This window comes from Micromesistius poutassou (genome assembly GCF_964030765.1).
Source record: "Micromesistius poutassou genome assembly, chromosome: 16".
In the NCBI taxonomy this organism is placed as follows: Eukaryota; Metazoa; Chordata; class Actinopteri; order Gadiformes; family Gadidae; genus Micromesistius; species Micromesistius poutassou.
In genome coordinates, this window is record NC_140286.1 from 10,850,267 (window position 1) to 10,869,120 (window position 18,854).

General features: G+C 48.8%; 2 protein-coding genes across 6 annotated transcripts; one reads left to right on the top strand and one right to left on the bottom strand.

Moving 5' to 3' along the window:
- Nucleotides 1-1,703: 1,703 nt before the first annotated feature.
- igfbp1b (insulin-like growth factor binding protein 1b) lies at nt 1,704-4,016 on the top strand. The gene is made up of 4 exons (XM_084480663.1): nt 1,704-2,172; nt 2,528-2,670; nt 2,963-3,091; nt 3,218-4,016. The coding sequence occupies exons 1-4, from the start codon at nt 1,809-1,811 to the stop codon at nt 3,341-3,343; spliced, it is 762 nt and encodes a 253-aa protein (XP_084336789.1). The 5' UTR covers nt 1,704-1,808; the 3' UTR covers nt 3,344-4,016.
- On the bottom strand, nt 3,150-11,753 carry igfbp3 (insulin-like growth factor binding protein 3). 5 transcript variants are annotated; one of them, XR_014638449.1, is made up of 6 exons: nt 11,246-11,753; nt 10,210-10,463; nt 8,325-8,444; nt 5,635-5,672; nt 4,166-4,260; nt 3,150-3,267 (listed from the first exon to the last, which is right to left on the bottom strand). XR_014638449.1 is itself a non-coding variant. In XM_084480660.1 (5 exons), exons 1-5 carry the CDS (start codon nt 11,628-11,630, stop codon nt 3,159-3,161), a joined length of 960 nt encoding a protein of 319 aa, XP_084336786.1. In that variant the 5' UTR covers nt 11,631-11,753; the 3' UTR covers nt 3,150-3,158. The 5 variants fall into 5 exon arrangements, 4 of the variants coding, with proteins under 4 accessions (XP_084336786.1, XP_084336785.1, XP_084336788.1 ...); XM_084480660.1 differs by lacking the exon at nt 5,635-5,672 and having other exon boundaries at nt 10,210-10,460; XM_084480659.1 differs by lacking the exon at nt 5,635-5,672.
- Nucleotides 11,754-18,854: the final 7,101 nt, after the last annotated feature.

The window sequence follows — 18,854 nt, forward strand, 5'->3', positions numbered from 1 at the left end:
CAGAACACACCCCTTCATCAGGCCACACCTCTTCATCAGGACACACCCCTCCATCAGGACACACCCCTTCATCAGGACACGCTCCTGTGCCTCGACCAGGCCGCAGGTGGAGCGATGGACTGCCGAGCATCAAGGTATGCCTTTCCCCAAAGATATGGAGACCCAGGGTGTGTTTCTATTCTGTACTGAACCCTATCTGTCCTCTAGGTCTACTCCTGGGCAGAGAGAGCGTGGCGGCGGTCAACAGCAGAGCAGCCAAAGAAAAGCAGGAAGAGGCGTTCACCAGATGTAGGCAACCGAAGTGTCAATGAGACCTATTGAATACAGTGTTCATTCAATATAATGCTACACCAATGTGCGCTAACCCCCCGACCCCCTCTCCCCTCCTTTCCCCTCAAACCTCTCATCTCTCCCAAGGCGGATTTTCCTGGCTGGTTGCTGGAGCTCATGTTTAGCATTGAGGAAGCGACGAAACATGTGTTGGTCGTTGAATATGAACATTCAAGAGCATAACGGGTTGTTGCATGTTGTCAGAATACCATTCGATGGTGTAATAACGGTGTATTTTGTGGGAGAGTAGAGGTTTACTTGTAGCTCAATTCATGTAACTTTTCTTTTGGCTCAAGTCACACAGAAAAAAAAGATGATTTTCTTGAAGAAAAAAAATAAATGGAGTAACAGAAGCTGTGATTTCAAATTAAGTCCTAAAATAACTGTTGCACAATCACATCAGAGCGTTTGTTGACCTTTCTTATGGTAGCTATTCCTGATTTGAGATGTGTTAAAAGTTAGACCCACCTTTCTGCCCTCACTATTCAAACATGACTACAACAGAGCCAGGCTCTTTAAAGTCCTATTTAATACTACACCAACAATCACTTACTACCGGCTTTCTTCACACAAACATGTTGTGATTGCGGTGCAGGAATCCATAATGTTTGTGGTAAGGCTCTGTTAAAGGGTCATGAGGCTGTTGTTTGTGCTGTCTGAACGATAAGGTGACCCTTCACCAAATGGACTACAGTGACCAATATGTTTTTGGTTTTTGGTTGTTTCTTTAGTCAACGGGACACATTCAGCCTGCAATGTCATTGCTCAACCGTCACCTGTATTAAACAACCTGGTAGGCCTACTTTTGAGGTCGGCTTAGCTCAGGAGGTAAAGGGTTGCCTTGTAACCGGAAGGTGGCTAGGTAGATCGGTGTATGTCGTGGTGTCCCTGAGCAAGACACCACACCCTAACTGCTCCCGACGAGCTGGCTGTCACCCTGCATGGTTGACTCTGCCGTTGATGTGTGTATGAGACGTTTGAAGTCACTTTGGATAAAAGTGTCTGTCTGTTCCTTAAATTTAAATGTGCAGTTAATCAGCTCTTGTGTCATTGCCTGCTTACTGTACTGTAATGAAATTATTGTAATTCTTATAAACATATCATATTCATGATTTGGTCCTGAATACGTAACATTATTCACATAAAATGGGGTGATGTTTTGAATGTTGTCCAGTTAGAGTCAATATTGACCGCGGCCATTGTGAAACGGGAATTACGTACTTCAAGCAAGACCGTCCACCCGGCCACACAAGTCGGTCAAAAACATTTTACATATGCTCAACCACCAGGTCAAAGATTAACTGGTGCGGGGGCCGGAGGCGTGTATAAATACAGCCAGTTAAGGGAAATCAATTTCAGAAGAAAAACACCTTTGAACGCACCAGCAATAGGCATTCAGCTCAGCGTGGAACAAAAAGGGACAACAATTACACCAGCCCAAAGAGAAACTCAAGATAATACATCGCTGAAGCCGGGAGATGTCTGGATTAAACGGAAGGTTGACGGTGACGGCGGTGCTGGCGGTGGCGGCGGTGAGCGTGGGCGTCTTGGGGGGGCTGGCGGGCTGCTCCCCGGTGGCGGGCCCCGAGCCCATCCGCTGCTCCCCCTGCACCGCCGAGAAGCTCAGCCAGTGCCCCGCCATCGCCCCGGGCTGCAGGCAGGTGCTGCGGGAGCCCGGCTGCGGCTGCTGCATGGCCTGCGCCCTGGAGGCGGGCTCCTCCTGCGGGGTGCACACGGCGCACTGCGAGCAGGGCCTCCGCTGCACGGCCGGGCCCGGGGAGCCGCGGCCACTCCACGCCCTCATCAGGGGACAGGGCGTCTGCACCCAGGAGCAGGGGACAGGTGAGGACCCCCCACCTCTCTCTCTCTCTCTCTCTCTCTCTCTCTCTCTCTCTCTTATGGGGAAGCTATTCTCTGTGGTGCTGGTGTTGGGATTCAACTGCAAACAACTTTGTTGTTTGTTGTTCGGTTGTTTTTTTGCATCAATGATTGGTTTGCTGAGTCAATACCTTCTTTTAGGCCACCTAGTGCACTAGTAAACCTAGTGTACTTAGGGTTTTTTTGTGTAGTATTTTTTTAAACATTTTTATCATTTATTGTCTTTTTTTAAGCCTTTCAATTGTAAGTAAACAAACAAATGAAATAAATGAATGGGATGATTGTGTAATAATGTGAGACGTGACCTCTCCCTCTGCAGAGGATGTGGACGGCCTCCCGGACCATGGCTCGCTGCACTATCTGTTAGGGTTCAACGGCCCCCTGGAGCCCAGGGACGCTGCGGAGGCCCAGGAGACCATCAAGGCCAAGGTCAACTCCATCCTGAAAAAACTAGTGCAGCAGGTGAGACGGTTCTCTATTATAAGTACTGGAATTAGTATTTAGACTTAATTATAAATAAAAGGATGATATTTTTCATTAGATTCTTTATTAACTATAAAACTCCGTACCTCAAATCAAATCAGCAATGCTAACAAAAACAAACAATAAAAACATCTGAAAAATGAATAAGCTTTGTGTGAACAAACCAGAATCATCCTTGAGTCAACCTGATGGCGACTTAATGAACGACCACATTGTGCGTCTATTGTCTACATTGCTGATGTTCCCTGACTGGTTCACTGCTGCTCTACAGGGGCCGTGTCACACTGAACTGCACGCGGCGCTGGACGTTATCGCGAGCTCCCAGCAGGCACTGGGAGAGAAGTTCACAACGTTCTACCTCCCCAACTGTGACAAGTACGGCTACTACAAAGCCAAGCAGGTGAGCAACGGACCGCGAAGCCCATTCAGTCTTCTCATGTTCATGTTCTGCTCGTGTTGCCTCTTTACTAATGACTCGTGTCATTGCCTCTCCCTCTCTCTCTGTTTGCGCCGCCCCCTTCCTCAGTGTGAGTCCTCCTTGGTGGATCCTCCCGCTCGCTGCTGGTGCGTCTCTTCCTGGAATGGGAAGAGGATTCCGGGATCAAATGACCTGCCCACGGACTCAGAGTGCAATCAGGAGCTCACACACTGAGCGCATGGACATGGAAATACAAACCATGTGCATGCAAACACACACGCACACACACACACACACACATGCAAGCGCGCACATGCACACACACACATACACATACACAAACAAACAAATAGTTTATATATATTTATACTGTGGTAAATGTATGAACCTGAGCTTCAGGTAAATAGAGATGCACCATTGATACATTACAACGTACAAACAAGCATATGAAATAAGTTATAGAGCTGCAAAGACACCCGCATTCACATAAAACGATTTTATGTGAATGCAGGAGAAAACAAAATAATTTTAATGTATTGACCTAATGTATATATCGAGTCTTATTTATTCTAAATTTGTAAACGCGCACTCTCGGGACCCTGCTTGTAATTTTTAGACTTTTTAATATGTTTGCCTACTTTTTTTTATTGTAAATAGGGCAGCACTGTATACATTTGAGTCAGCTAAATAACTCCATGGCTACAGACCACAGGTCTGCAGCACTTCCAGGCCTGTTTCAGAGGCTTCACAATCTTGAAGCCATGTGTGTTTTATTTTTTTTTTCATTCGCTCATTCATTCATTCATTCAAACACGGGGCTGTGCAGTGCACTGCCACCACACAACGACTCATTCATCCAACATGTTGACAGTGTTGGAATGTATCTCCATTGACATTTCCTCAACGGTATTGGAGCACGGGGGTGGCGGAGGAGGGTTGGGTGGGTGGGTGGGAGGGGAGGCGGGGGGGGGGTGTGGATGGGTCAGGGGGGTGGGCGATACTTAAAGCGCCGCAAGTATGCGTGTGGTGACCAAACGCAAACATATCAGCACTCACTCAGGCCGCCGCGAGGTTTCTGCGATGACGGCTCTCTGCTGGTCTGGTTTGTCTACCTCAGCTCGCTGTTCGCTGGGTCCTCTGGATCCGCCAGGCTACGGACACGGATCATCTCATGTTATTTTTGCTCGGGAGTTGTACTTAATAACAGTTGTTTTTTTTGGTCTGTATTTATTAGAACGATTCAGTTGTTCTTCTGTATGTTATTGTCTGAAACTCAAGCCAGAAAACGTGGCCGCTTTGACCACCTGTTTGTGTTGTTTATGTGTATATAGTTTGGAAATATTTGTAAATATCTATATATGCAATATACTTCAAATAAATGCAGTTGGTAACAAATGATGTGGTCTCATTGGTGTGGCCACTCAAGGCCTTTCTCATAGAGCAGAATACATGGCACAATGATTCAGTTTACACTGCCTTTATTAATTAAAAATAGACGTCTGAGGGTTGCAATGTACATGCACACATCGTATTAACCTGAAAGGCACTTGACACATGTAATCACACGAAAAATCAAAACATGAAGTTGCTGTAGCCTTTAGCCCAACAGCCTAGCTTATGAAAAACTGGAGAAATCACCAACGTACATAGTATTGATCATAGGCAATTTCTTCTTGGTTTATTATTGGATTTTCTTCCTCGCAAACAAACCCCTCCTCCAAAGCTTATCTTAAGTGTCAAACAAAGGAATGAACGACGGCGTAGGTGAGTCACCTGTGTACAAGAGGAATGCAGGGTATAGCTTACTAGGAATGGGCTGCATCCCTACCCGGGGCCTTGAGTCACACAAGCACAGAAATGCTTCTTCTCGAAAAACATATTGCACACATAACACAAAAGGAAAACACATGTTTACGCCTGCCTTGCCAGCAATCCTAATCACTGAAACACAACTACACGTTAACTTTCTTTTAACCAAATAAAATAAAACAAACCAAAAACACTCAAAAGTCACAAGCACATAATCAAACATCACGCGTGCACACACAATTAGTGGCACCTAATTGTGCGCAAAAAAACAAACAAAGGGCCCATTGTCGATGCTAAGGACACATTTTAAAGTGTAGGCAAAGGACCTTAAATTTATTTTAAGGAAAAAAACCAAAGACTTAAAGGGTGACTTTGTTCTGTCAGGACGATGGCCAGCCTTGGTCTGGCCCATCAGACGAGCCAATGTCTTCAGGAGAAAAAAAAACAAAAAACCCTGTCTTTGTAATCTAGTCTCCATTCTGCCTTGGTCCACTGTGCAAACAATTACCAGCAGCCATCCGTATATTGTCCAAGCTCTCTCTCTCTCTCTCTCTCTCTCTCTCTCTCTCTCTCGATCTCTCCCTCTCTCTCCCTCTCCATTCCTCCGCCTCCCTTGGTCTCTCGGGACCTACTGGCTCTCTGAGTTAAAGTCCTGGGCATCTCCCTTCTCCTTGCCATCGAAACCTGGCAGGGGATGGCCATACTTGTCTACGCACCAGCAGAAGCCTCTCTTACGGCCTTTGGACGGACGACACTGCAGGAGCGAGAGAGAGAGAGAGAGAGAGAGAGAGGGGAGAGAGAGAGAGAGAGAGAGAGAGAGAGAGAGGGGAAGGAAAAGACAGGGGATGGGGTGAGCCCAAGTGATGTGTGAAATATGTGCGGGGGTGGGAGGAGAGGCAGGGGTGAGGGTGGTGACGGTCGGGGGGGGGGGTGGTCAATTTATAAACCCAGTTAAATATTGTGCATAATGGGCAGCAGGCCGGGCTGAGGTAACGGAGGGCAACAGAAATAGTTAAGAGGCATTAATGGGTCAGCTTGTGCAACGCTGAGCGAGACCGACCCGTCCAGTGGAGCTGTGGTATTTTTAAACACACACACGTACACACACACACGCACGCACACACACGCACGCACACGCACACACACACACACACACGGACATGTACAGTACGGAGACCTTCAAGGTAAACACAGAGAGACCTGGTTAAAAGATTTGCCTCCAGTCCCCGTTTTCTTCGTGAACAACTAACTGCGCGAGCGCGCCGGATCTATTTCCAGAAGCTGGTGGCCAGCACAAATCATCTGTTGCTGATTATACCCCACAGCTCTAAATGATGGGTACTACAAATGACTTGCCGAGTCTGTACGGAGCTACCCCAGGGCTGTTATTTTACTGCCAATTTGACTAAAGGTCAACGTAAAACTCTAGTAAAACATTCAGCCATTCATTTGACGGGCCAGAGCGATGCCGGGGGGGGGGGAGACGCCACCGATGCCGTCGCCACCGCGGCAAGACGCTCGCCGACCAATCCCGACGGTGGATCAGGGAGTGGGGCGGGGACGGGGGGGGGGACGGGTGGGTTTGGCGGTCCGGGCGTATTCGGGGCTGTGTCCTTCGCCGGCTGATCTGTTGCAGTGAATCTCGCTCTCGCTCTCTCTCTCTCGCTGTCTTAACCATCGTTCTTAATTCCCGATAGGTGCAATGGGAAGGACACGTCATGTTTGTGAGTCAACGTATTCTGTGGATGTTTTCGTCGTGTGTTCTCTCTGTGCAGAGAGCTACACCCTGATGAGTGGCCTCGAGGCTAACCTCTGGCGCACATGTTCAAGATGTACAAAAAAACAACAAAAAAAAACATCACTCGGGGTGGGGTTGAATTTGCTTTGTGTTGTGTGTGTCCAGTCCTCCACACAAACAGATAACACACACACACACACACACACACACACACACACACACAGACATCACGGGCCAGCATGTGGCGCCGCCTGCATGGCATGGCAGAGGTGCCGTAAGGACACCACCAGAACATTCCGGACCTCGTCGGGGGGGGGGAGGGGGGGGGGGGGGGGGGAAACTTCCATTAGGCGGGAAGCCGAAAAAAGAAAAAAAACATCATTATTTAAAAAAAAAAAAAAAAGTTCCCGTTTCTCGGTTTCTCACTCAGTTATTACATGCTGGGCTGGACCGCTGCGCCAGTACCGGGGGGGGTAGAGGGGGTGGTGGTGGTGGTGGTGGTGGTGGTGGGGGTGGGGGGGGGGGTGGGGGGGTGGTGGGGGGGGTGGAGACACCCACCGGTCTATTTCGGTGCCCGCGTCTCAAAAGTCCGGCAATTATGGGGCGAGTGCGTCGGCCACCTTGACGTCTGTCTCCCTGGGAGGGTTCCCGTTTTAAGAAACTGGACGTTGTTCCAGCAGCTTCAACCACCCTCGCCTTGGGGTCTGTGCTGCAGCACGGCTCTCCTCCGGGGCCTCCTCCTCCTCCTCCTCCTCCTCCTCCTCCTCCTCCCCTCGCACGGAGCCAGGAGGCTGGGGTCTACCTCACTGGGCCGTGGTGGGGCTATGACGATGAGGCTGTAAGGACTACCAACAGGCTGCACGCATGCACACGCACACACACACACACGTACGCACGTGCGGGAGGGGGGACAACTGCTCTTCAGCCCTGACCCGTGCCTAGAGCTCTGGCACAGGGTAGGGTGTACTGCACGTGGATGTAAACGTCCCCAAACCTTTTTTTGGGGGTGGGGGGGTGGGGGCGGGGGTTGTAATTCATGAGGATAGATGTATTTAAGGCATTTCAAGTCTGATGGCAGATGAGCTTAAATCCTTATGAACGGGGCGTTTCAGTTTGCTTCGCCCTAAGATGAGTTTGGACCAATCGTGCCGCTGGGGACTGGGACCTGTAGCTGCGGGTTACATGGAATGGACCACTACTGGAAACAACCGCTGCCGGGAACCACAGAGAGCACGACGGCTGAGCATTCATCAAGGAGAGGGCTGGTAACTAAAACAAGAGGATCTTCTCCTCATTTTCGTACATCCCTTCCGTGGCCGACAGCGAACGCAAACCCAGCCAGCAGTGGTAAACTTACGTTTTCCTGTTGCTAGGGAGAAGACTTCAATGTCCCGTCTGGACATGCACCGTCATTAGACAACGTTTCTGCAATGGGTTTGATATCAAACCGGTGTAGTAGGCCAGTAGTAAATACATTTGTTCAAATCATCTTCTGAAACCTCTACCTTGCCCCCTTCGGCCAACGACTTTCTCTTTCGGAAGAATTTCTCACTGTGTAACTCCGCCCCTTCACTTCCCGTTTCCCTTCCCAGGCGCTGTACAGTCTCAAAGTTCGGCTGTAGCGTTGTCGGGCCGTCTGGCTCAGAGATGTGGGTTTGTTTTTTGTACCTGTTTTTTCTTGTAGAAACCCTTCTTGTCGCAGTTGGGTATGCGGAAGCCGCGGGGGTTCAGGATGTCGGCCGTCTTGAGGCTGGTGAGCACGCTCTCCATCTCCCTCCGACAGGGACCCTGACACAGGACGACAGGAAGAGGAAGTGAACATAACCGGAAAAAACAGGCAACGTTTACCAGAACATCCAAAACATCTCTGGCTCGGTCCGGCCGACAAAACGTCCCGCCACCACCGCTCCAGCTCCAGAGAGAAAACATAAAAAAAAACTGTTTACCATACGCTTTTTCTTTTTTATGAACGACGTTTGTGGTCATCGTTTTTTTAAACGGACTAATCCGTCTGGAGCGGTGACCGCACCGCCCTGACTCAAGACGTCACTATCATGATAATCATAGGGGATGTTTTGATTTGTTTCTTCTTTTTTTTTTGTTGCCTCGGGGCTCATCTGTTTATGAGCCCCGACATCGCATGTCAAAAGAAGCAGAGGTTCAAGTTCACACCGAAAGGCGAAATGAGCTGATGGGACATCCCGTACATACGTCAGATCGGGATTCACTTTTAGACGTGTCTTCCGAAAATAAGTCAAATTTCACTGTGACAAAAGATCGGAACATTTTCACGTCAATACAATGTCACTTAAACATTATTATTATTAAAAGTTACGGCCAAGTCAGTCCTCCTCCTCAATAAAGTCTGATATCCACAACAGTTTGTCGGGTGAGAGATGCGTTATTCCGACCAACTTGCGGTCGCATGCAGGAATTTATTTTGTACCGAAATGTGCGCTGTAAAACTCTCTGTGCCACAAATATGACAGGAGGATACGACGGGCATTCTCCGAGACCACATCACTTGGCCGCTCCTGTGAGCCAAGGCCTCGAAGTCACTAATCAAAGTGGCCCCGGACACACAAACACACACACACTCACAGATACACACACACACACACACACACACACACACACACACAGGCACACACACACATAGACACACACAGGCATACAGACACACACACACACACACACACACACAGACAGGCACACACGCACACACACACCCACACCCACACACACACACACACACTCCTCTGACCAGAGACGGTATGAAAATAGCAGTGTGACTCTCCCCAAACAGCTCACACGGGCCAATCCATCACAGGGTTCCTCTGGGGCCCGGCCGGGGCCAGGACGCGGCCGGGCCCCGGCCAGGTCAGGGCCCGGCCCGGCGCGGCGCGCGGACGCCTCAGGACCAAACCGGCCCGGCCGCACGTCGGGGGTCAGCCACAGGGCCACCGCCGCCGTACCCTCCTGCCTCGCCAATACCGTGCCCTCCTATTGGCCGCCCTCGCCCCGGCCAGCATTCCGCAACGCTACCCCAAACATTTCATCACCCGCAGAAGAAGAGAGCATAAAAACAAAAAAACCATCCAGAGAGAGAGAGAGAGAGAGAGAGAGAGAGAGAGAGAGAGAGAGAGAGAGAGAGAGAGAGAGGGGATGGTGTGGAGAGTAGATTGGGTTGGGTGGGGTAGAGAGAGGGAGGGGGATAGAGAGAGAGGGGGGAGGAAGGTGGAGAGAGATAGAAAGAGAGAGAAAGAGAGAGAGAGAGAGAGAGCTGGGTGAGTAGAGAGGGAGCGCTAGATAGAGAGACAGAGAGTGGGAGAGTTAGAGAGAGAGAGAGAGCCAGAGAGTGGGAGAGTCAGAGAGAGTTAGAGAGAGTTAGAGAGAGAGAGAGAGAGCTAGAGAGAGAGAGAGAGAGAGAGGGAGAGGGGGAGAGTGCGAGTGAGCGAGAGAGAGAGAAAAGGAGAGAATATGAAGAGACAAAAATACCAGGTCTCAGCCTCACTCAGAAGAAGTGAGTACGCGTTGTGCGCTGGCTACTCACATACTCAGACTCCTGTCTGATCTCCCCAGAGAGGTTCTGCTGGTCCGTGCTGAGCGGACCCTGCACCTCCTCCAGCCTGAAGCTCTGGCCCCTCTTCCTCTGCTCGCGCTTCATGATCTCTGCCTTGGCCGAGTAGAAGAAGGGGTGGAGGGGCTTGAGCCTCGGGGGTCCGGCGGGTCTGGGGGGACTCTGGGAGCTGGGCACACCCGCGCTGGTGAAGTTCAGCTCCACTTCCGAATTCTCCACATTCTCTGCTGTGAGGGGGGGGGTGGGGTGGTGGTGGGGGGGGGGGGGGGGGTTTGACGTCAGCGATTATTCATATGCTAATTGTTGGCTTGTGAAGGCACTTTCCGTGTAGGAAAAGTTTGTATGGCCGAAAGCCACACTTTAACGTGTCTTTTTAATTTTGTAATTCATTTTATGAGGGACATTTAGTGAATTAGTTCACTAAATGTCCCTAGACAAAACAAGTGACTTCAGTTCATGCAGAGATACAGAAACCAAAGCTATTGGTGCGGCTTAACCATGTACATTTTCCATTGCATGCATGAAAGTCAGTTGCAGTAAATTACAGTAATCTATCTCTCCGTCCCTACAGCATGCCCTCAATAACATATTATGTACTGGGAGGTTGTTCATAGAACCTCTGTAAAGAGGAATATTTACACAAATGCAACAAATACCACACACTTGCATAATACGTATTCCTAGGTGAATACATGTATACACGTACATACATACATACTTACATAAATTTATACACACACACACACACACACACACACACACACACACACACACACACACACACATACATACATACATACATGCATGTATACACATACCTACACTTAATATACATGCACCTACATACAGTAAACCTGTATGTAGGTTTAATGTTTAATGTAAGGCCTAAATACACGTTTGAAAAACTTCTGTTTCGGGCTATGATCCATAGCTATATCGTTCCTGGGCTATTCTATCATTATGTTATAGCAAGCCTACAGCTCTGAAGTAAAAAAAAGCAACAGTTTACCTGGTATTTCATTTGGCGGAGGTACAGCGCCGGTACTAACTCTCTTGTCAGTAACATTCGCACAAACACCACGTCCTTCCATCAAGGCGTGCAGGGGTTTCGTTTCCCCCGTCTGATGCTGACAGGCGAGTCCCGCGCCACATCTCCCGGTGTAGAAGCCGCACGGCTGGCCGAAGCTGAGCGCGCAGGTCATGCAGCAGCCGCAGCCGGGTTCCCGGAGCCTCTCGCTGCAGTCCTTGGGCAGCGGCTTGCACAAAAGTCGCGCGGCTACATCACATGGCTCGCATCTTATAAGCGGTCCCATCACCGCCGCACCTGATCCCCGCAAAAACGCCGCCAAAATAAAAGCCGCGCAAAACAACAGCGAGCGGAGACAAGCATCCATTGTGAAGTTTGGTCTGTTTTTTTCTGAGTGAGGACGGAAGGTTGCACTGCGCTGCTGCTGATACGAACTCCTTGCACTGCTGTCGTACTTTAGTGACTTCTAGTGAAGTTGGCGCTGACTCATTCACTTATAGCCACCGAACAAAACATCACAATATATAGACGCAATGACTTAGTCACTCCCCCAACTAGCCTGCGGGTTACATGTGAATCGGTTGGACTGTTAGACATCAGCGACAATCCTACTCCTTTTTAATAACTTCCTGGAAGACCAATCAGCTATATTTACAAAAAAAAATAGGGCGTTATCGCTAACTTACTTGGATGATGCTAATAAAGCCTGATTTTGAACGTTGCCAGGCCAATGGATATGATGGAATATGTAGCAATGTATGTGTGTTGTTATAAGCCCAGGGCTTCTCAATCTTAGCCTGACACGCAGATGGGGTCGCGGTAAACTTCTGATAAATAAAGTTAAATAAAGTTAAGTAAATAGACATTTATTTTTGGGGTAAGAGTTTGGTAGCTTGGTTTTAGGGTTAGGTTTTAGGGTTAGGGTTTAGGGTTTGGTTGGGGTTTGGGTAAGGTTAGGGTTTGGCTTTAGGGTTTGGTTTCGGTTTTAGGGTTGGGGTCTGGTTCCCTGGAAAACGGTCCAAGGACGGGGCCTGCTGTGCCAGGATGGGTCCCCAGGGACCCCCAGGCCCATGGGGGTCCGGGTTCCTGAAAAATGATCTCAGGAGGGTCTCAGATGGGGAACGGTCCCAGGACACAGCCCACTGGACCAGGGAGCTGTGTCCTGGACCTGGACCACTTTGGGTTCCTAAAACATGAATTTGAACGGGGATAACATAGCTCACAGGATGCTTCCGTGTGCCCACCATCACTGGACTGGACCCAAAGAGTCAGCGTTCCAGAAAAGACCCCAGGATTACTTTCAAAGTAAAAGGAGGGTATATAGCAGAATTAGAAATAATATGTTAATTGAATTATTATTGTCTGTATTTGGGTAGTGAAAAATGGGGTTGCGTGTCATAAAAGGCTTGGGAAAAGCCTGTTGTAGCCAACCAGATAATAATCTCACTATAAGGCTAGTGTGTAGTTTCATCACATCTGGATAAACATGATCTCCAAGCAGTGGAGTTAGACAGACAAAATGGTATGCTGATTATGGTACTGGACGTATAACAGGGTATGTATTACATAATATAAATACTTAGCAGGCCCTTTGTTACTGAGAAGATGTGTTCTGTTACAGGGAGAGTGCACATCAATAGACATTTCTGTAAATGTGCCAGTGTTAGCCTCCCGGATGATATTCAGCTGTGGACCCTGATATGTGTTTATCCTCAAAGGCCTGGTAGTTAACATGGGTTTGATCAAATGTATTGCACATTTAAAAACAACGCAAAAGTGCTGTACAATCGAAGAATCCATAAACAACACAATAATAATAAAAAAAGAACAAAGAAATGCAACTGACATTTCTTCAAACTCTTGAAAAAATGTCTAACTTTTCTAAGAGAAGAAAATGTGTTTTAAGATGGGATTTAAATACAGTGGGGGCCAGCATGACATGCAGACAAAACCCGTTCCAGAGTTTTGGGGGCTACAAATGCATTGGCACGACATCCCCCATGCTTCAACCTCAATCGGAGGACATCTGGAAGCAGAGGGTCAGCAGACTTGAGTGACCTTGATGGGCTGTATGGCTGTAAAATGTCCGGGAGCTAGGATGGAGCTAGCCCATTTAATGCTTTGTAGACAAACAACAACATTTTTAATCAATCCTAAAATGTACAGCGAGTCAGTGAAGGGAGGCCGGTAGGGTGGTGCTGTGCTCTCACTTGGCTGTTCCCTTTAGAAGACCAGCAGCAGCATTTTAGAGCAGCAAGTGTGAGAGGGAAAGCCTCAACAGCAGAATAAAGGGCATTACAGTATTCAGGTCGGGGTGAGATGAAAGCGTGGATACAATGGATTAAAGACAGCGTAAGTGGCATCAAACATCGTATAACAAAACACTAAACCAATACTGGAGGACGAGCGGACATGAGGAATATATACCGGCTCAATGTGCTCAACTTTAGATTACACTGGTGTAAAGAAAACGATGGTAAAGACCTACATCGAGATTCAAACTGTACTTCAGTACTTTTGTTCTAATTGGATAACGCACATGAATGATCAGATTGGCCCATCTTTATATCATTTCAACAATAGGTCTCCCTCCTCTCAGGGGAAACAACCCCCCCAACAAAGTGTTTACAGTCCCCGGTTTATAACTGCAGGATTTGCAATGTGTTAGTGTGAATGCGTGCATGTCGGTGTTTACGTGTTGGGAGTTGTGCCGAGCAGGGAGATCATAACATGTGTGCAGTAGGTCTGGGTGCGGGTCTCTTTCAGTGTCACCTGGTCCCATTCAGCCCATACATCACAGGGCCTCGTAGGTGGCGTAGGCCCCGATGGAGACTGCGGTCACGCTGCAGACACGCCAGCACTGGATTCATTAACATGAGGGGGGTAGGGGGGGTTTCAGCAGAATGATCCCTGTTAAACGGCGACAGTAAACCTATTCTCAGAGTGTTTGTTTGTGCAGAAGGCCGCGTAGGCCGCGTATTCTAAACATTTTGCATCACCGCTTAAGCCTCAACTTGAGCTTTTTCCCAAGCGTCTGGCCGTGTCTTTGCTCACATCTTTCGAAAAACAAGACCTCACGTTTGCGCCGCAGAGGGTTAGATGGCCGTATGAGGTGTATATACCTTTTTTGTGAGGTTAATCTATTCCTTCAGCAGTTCAGAAGGAGCTTGGAGGATTAGTTCCTCCAATTTTCTATCCGTCACTGTAGCAAACACAACCTGTTTTGAATAAATCCTCAGGCCCTGTATATGTGGTTGTCTTGGCATTAGCAACTGATCTTCTTTTACGTCAAGCTACTTGAATAAGATCTCATTTCATCAGCTAGCTCCAATCTAAGTTTGCTCAAATTTGCAATTCCACATATTCACGTCATGCCATGTGTCATAGACCCATTAATCACAGACAACCGGAACTTTTATTGTGATAATGTAAGTCAAGAGTCCCCCTCCCCTTCCCCAAAAGAGAAGCCCACCATAAATATAAAATATAATAGCGTTGAATTCCACACTAGTTGTGGTGACAGATTTGAAGTGCGTTATCCATCAGTTTCAGCTGAGAGCAGGAATGCGCTGCACACAGAAAATGAGCATGAACAATAGGGAGTAACTGCAGTCACTAACTAACAGTTCCCTGTATTATGTTTTTGGGAGAATTTGAGCCTATTAAGCGAGCCACAAGGCCTGGCCAGTTAACTGACAGGTCTACAGCAGCGCAGCACACAGAGGAATGCCAAACATTTGTTTCATATGCTGACTCTACCCCCCCACACCCCCCCTAAAAATTGACCCTAAGATTCTTTCCTCCATCTTCTCTGGTTCAAGACCTTTTGGAGTGTGTTGTGTGGTGCATGGTGAGTGTGTGTGTGTGTGTGTGTGTGTGTGTGTGTGTGTGTGTGTGTGTGTGTCTGTGTGTGTGTGTGTGTGTGTGTCCGGACCTTGTATGTGTATGTGTGTGTGTGTGTGTGTGTGTGTGTGTGTTTAGGTGAAAGGAGGTGGATGTGTGTATATATGTGTGTGTGTGTGTGTGTGTGTGTGTGTGTATAAAGAGAGGTGGATGAGTGTGGTGTGTGCATGTTTGTTTGTGTGTGTGTATGAAGGTTGGTAAGATTGTGGTGTGTGTGTGTGTGTGTGTGTGGTGTGTGTGTGTGTTTGCGATGTGTGTGTGTGTGTGTGTGTGTGTGTGTGTGTGAGTTTGAATGGAGGTGAGTCAGTGTGCTGTGTGTGAGTAGAGAGTATGAAGGGAGGTCGGTGAATGCGTGGGTGAGTGTGTGTATGTGTGTGTGAGAGTGTGTGTGTGTGTGTGTGTGTGTGTGTGTGCATGAGAGAGTATGAAGGGAGGTCGGTGAGTGCGTTGGTGAGTGTGTGTGTGTGTGTGCGCGTGTGTGTGTGTGTGTGTGTGTGTGTGTGTGTGTGTGTGTGTGTGTGTGCGTGTGTGCGTTGGGCGGTTGTCTTTGGCCACCTGTGCATATTCGGCATAGCGGAGGACAGAGTCAGTAAGCTAACGCGCTGCTGGATGACTTTCTGGTGGAATTCTGTCCCGCAGCCGCTCCATAAAGGGAAGGAGGGGGGGGGGGGGGGGGGGGGGGGGGTGTGAAGAATGTCCCGTTCAACACACAGGATATTACTGTATGCATGTTTAACATAACCCGCTGTCGACGGCAACAGAGATGCAGGCGGACGCGACCACCTCTCAGCAAATGTCAATCAGGTTTAACCTCCCCCCCCAACACACACAGATGAGTACTTACACACACACACACACACACGCACACATAGACACACACACACACACACACACACACACACACACACACACACACACACACACACACACATACATGCAGACATAGACACACACACACACACACACACACACACACAGACACACACATACACAGACACACGCACACACACACGCACACACACATATACACTCACACACACATACACAAAGACTCGTACGTTTGGTGCATGTGGACTGCAGAGAGGTCTGCACTGACTCTGGAAGCCAGCAGACTGTAACTAAGTAAAGGCTGTCACAGAAGCCCTTCAGCTAAATATAAACAAGCCATCGGGAGATCGCTCTCCAAGTCTGGAATGTAGTCCCCGATTCCCGGGTCAGCCAATTAATGCCAGGAATTCCGATGCTTTCCCGATGAGTTGAGAGCTTGAAATCCCCGTGATTCAGGTTGTCCTGTGTGTGCACACATTACCACAAGTGTTCCATCACACAGCCAATGCGATGTCTTCAATCTCTCTTTAACACTAACCAATCTCTCTCACAGCCCCAATCCATGTTTGGGGATTCGATTGCAGAAAGCACAATGTTAATGAATCCGTGAATGAGAGAATAATTAACGTGGATTATTATCATTACTTCAAACACAGTATTGAATGCTTAACCTACCCAAGCTTGTCGGCCCTGCGGAGAGTGTACTGTCAAAGATTAACCATGGGGATAACTTGTTGTTGATGTGAGCTGTGCTCTGTACTGCGTGGGTAGACAGATATTACGTTTTCCCCTCTGAAAGACCCAAGAATCTGCAGCCGGGGTTGAAGACCATAGAGAGAGAGAGAGAGCGAGAGAGAGAGAGAGAAATAGAGAGAGAGAGAGAGAGAGAGAGAGAGAGAGAGAGAGAGAGGGAGAGGGAGAGGGAGAGGAGAGTGAGAGCAAGAGAGAGTGAGACAGAGCGAGCAAGAGAGAGAGACAGACAGCGAGTGAGATAGAAGGAGAGAGAGAGAGAGAGAGAGAGAGAGAGGGAGAGGGAGAGGGAGAGAGACAGAGACAGAGACAGAGTCAGAGACAGGCAGGAGGGGGGTTAATAGTGTAATCAGATGGTGCCGTGCCGCGAACGCCAGTGTCCCTCAGTCTCCACCACCAATAATTTAGCCCTATCGCCTCTATCGGCGGTGGCGTGGGGTGGTATGTGTGTGGTGTGTGGTGTGTGTGTGTGTGTGTGTGTGTGTGTGTGTGTGTGTGTGTGTGTGTGTGTGTGTGTGTGTGTGTGTGTGCGCGTGTGCGTTCGTGGACGCACGCGGCTCAGCGTGTAAGCAAAGCGGGGCACGAAAAACGTGGAGAGAGCGAGACGGTCGGTCGAGCGAAATGCGATGTGGTCAGTCCCAGGCAAACCCCCCTCCATCAACCTCCCCCCATATTACCTCCCCCCCCCCCCCCCCCCACCACCACCACCACCCCCACCACCCCCACCACCCCCACCACCACCGCCACCACCCCGTACCCTCCCGAGCCCCCACCTAAACGCACCCACCGCTCCATATAGTCCTGTGTGTCTCGAGATATAATTGCCCTAGTCTGCTGCCGTTTTTTTTTTCCCCCCGCCGCAGACGCACATCAGATCACACACACACACACACACACACACACACACACACACACACACACACACACACCAAACATATACACACACACACACACACACACACACACCGCACATATGCTGTACATACACACACACACACACACACGTGCACACACACACACACACACACACACACACATATACACACACACACCACACATATACATACACCACACACACACGAACACACACACACACACGCACGCACACACACACACACACACGCGTGGCCTACTGTCATCTGGCGACACAGAGACACATCCAGCCGCTGGTGTGATCCTTAAGACACAAGTTTGGGGACCAGCTGAACAAAAAAACCCGTAAAGAATGATAAAAATAATATGATAATATAATATAGAAATAGAAAATACACGTCAAAATGAAAACGAGGGCCGGAGACCACCTTTCATGTCGCTCCAGTCAGTTTTTCTCTTTTTTTCTTCTTCTTCTCTCTGTTCTGTTTTGGGCTCGGCCTGGAGCTGTCATGTTCCCCACTCCTGCAGCCCGGGGCCCCTGGGGCAGCCCAACGCTCTAATTAGGCCGGAGCAAAGTGGAGAGCAGCTTTCAGCACTCAGCCTGACTGATGGCAGAGGGCCCCCCTTAATCTGGAGAGAGAGACACAGAGAGCGAGGGAGGGAGAGAGAGAGAGAGAGAGAGAGAGAGAGAGAGAGAGAGAGAGAGAGAGAGATATGAGGGAGGGAGAGAGAGAGAGAGAGAGAGAGAGAGAGAGAGAGAGAGAGAGAGAGAGATATGAGGTAGGGAGAGAGAGAGAGAGAGAGAAAGAGAGAGAGAGAGAGAGAGATATGAGGGAGAGAGAGAGAAATGAGGGAGAGAGAGAAAGACAGACAGAGACAGAGAGAGAGAGAGAGAGAGAAGAGATACACATAAGCACACCGGCTATAGAGAGAGAGAGTGAGAGAGAGAGAGAGAGAGAGTGACAGAGTTAGATAAAGTGCATAGTGTTGTCGTCTCTCTTTATCACTCTTTATCACTCACTCTCTCTCTCTCTCTCTTTCTCTCTATGTCTCTCTCTCTCACATATCCTCACACGCACAAAAACACACTCACGCATGCAGACACACCGCACGCGCACACACACACACACACACACACACACACACACACACACACACACACACACACACACACACACACACACACACACACACACACACACACACACACACACAAACTATTTCAAACACACAGGAC

Coding starts and splice junctions, on each gene's coding strand:
- igfbp3 (XM_084480659.1), bottom strand. CDS start 11,630: ATGGATGCTTGTCTCCGCTCGCTGTTGTTTTGCGCGGCTTTTATTTTG. Junction 10,464..11,245: donor TCCGCCAAATGAAATACCAG/GTAAACTGTTGC, acceptor CCCCCCTCACAG/CAGAGAATGTGGAGAATTCG. Junction 4,261..8,324: donor GTTTCTACAAGAAAAAACAG/GTACAAAAAACA, acceptor CCGTGTCCGTAG/CCTGGCGGATCCAGAGGACC.
- igfbp1b (XM_084480663.1), top strand. CDS start 1,809: ATGTCTGGATTAAACGGAAGGTTGACGGTGACGGCGGTGCTGGCGGTG. Junction 2,173..2,527: donor CACCCAGGAGCAGGGGACAG/GTGAGGACCCCC, acceptor CTCCCTCTGCAG/AGGATGTGGACGGCCTCCCG. Junction 3,092..3,217: donor GCTACTACAAAGCCAAGCAG/GTGAGCAACGGA, acceptor CCCCTTCCTCAG/TGTGAGTCCTCCTTGGTGGA.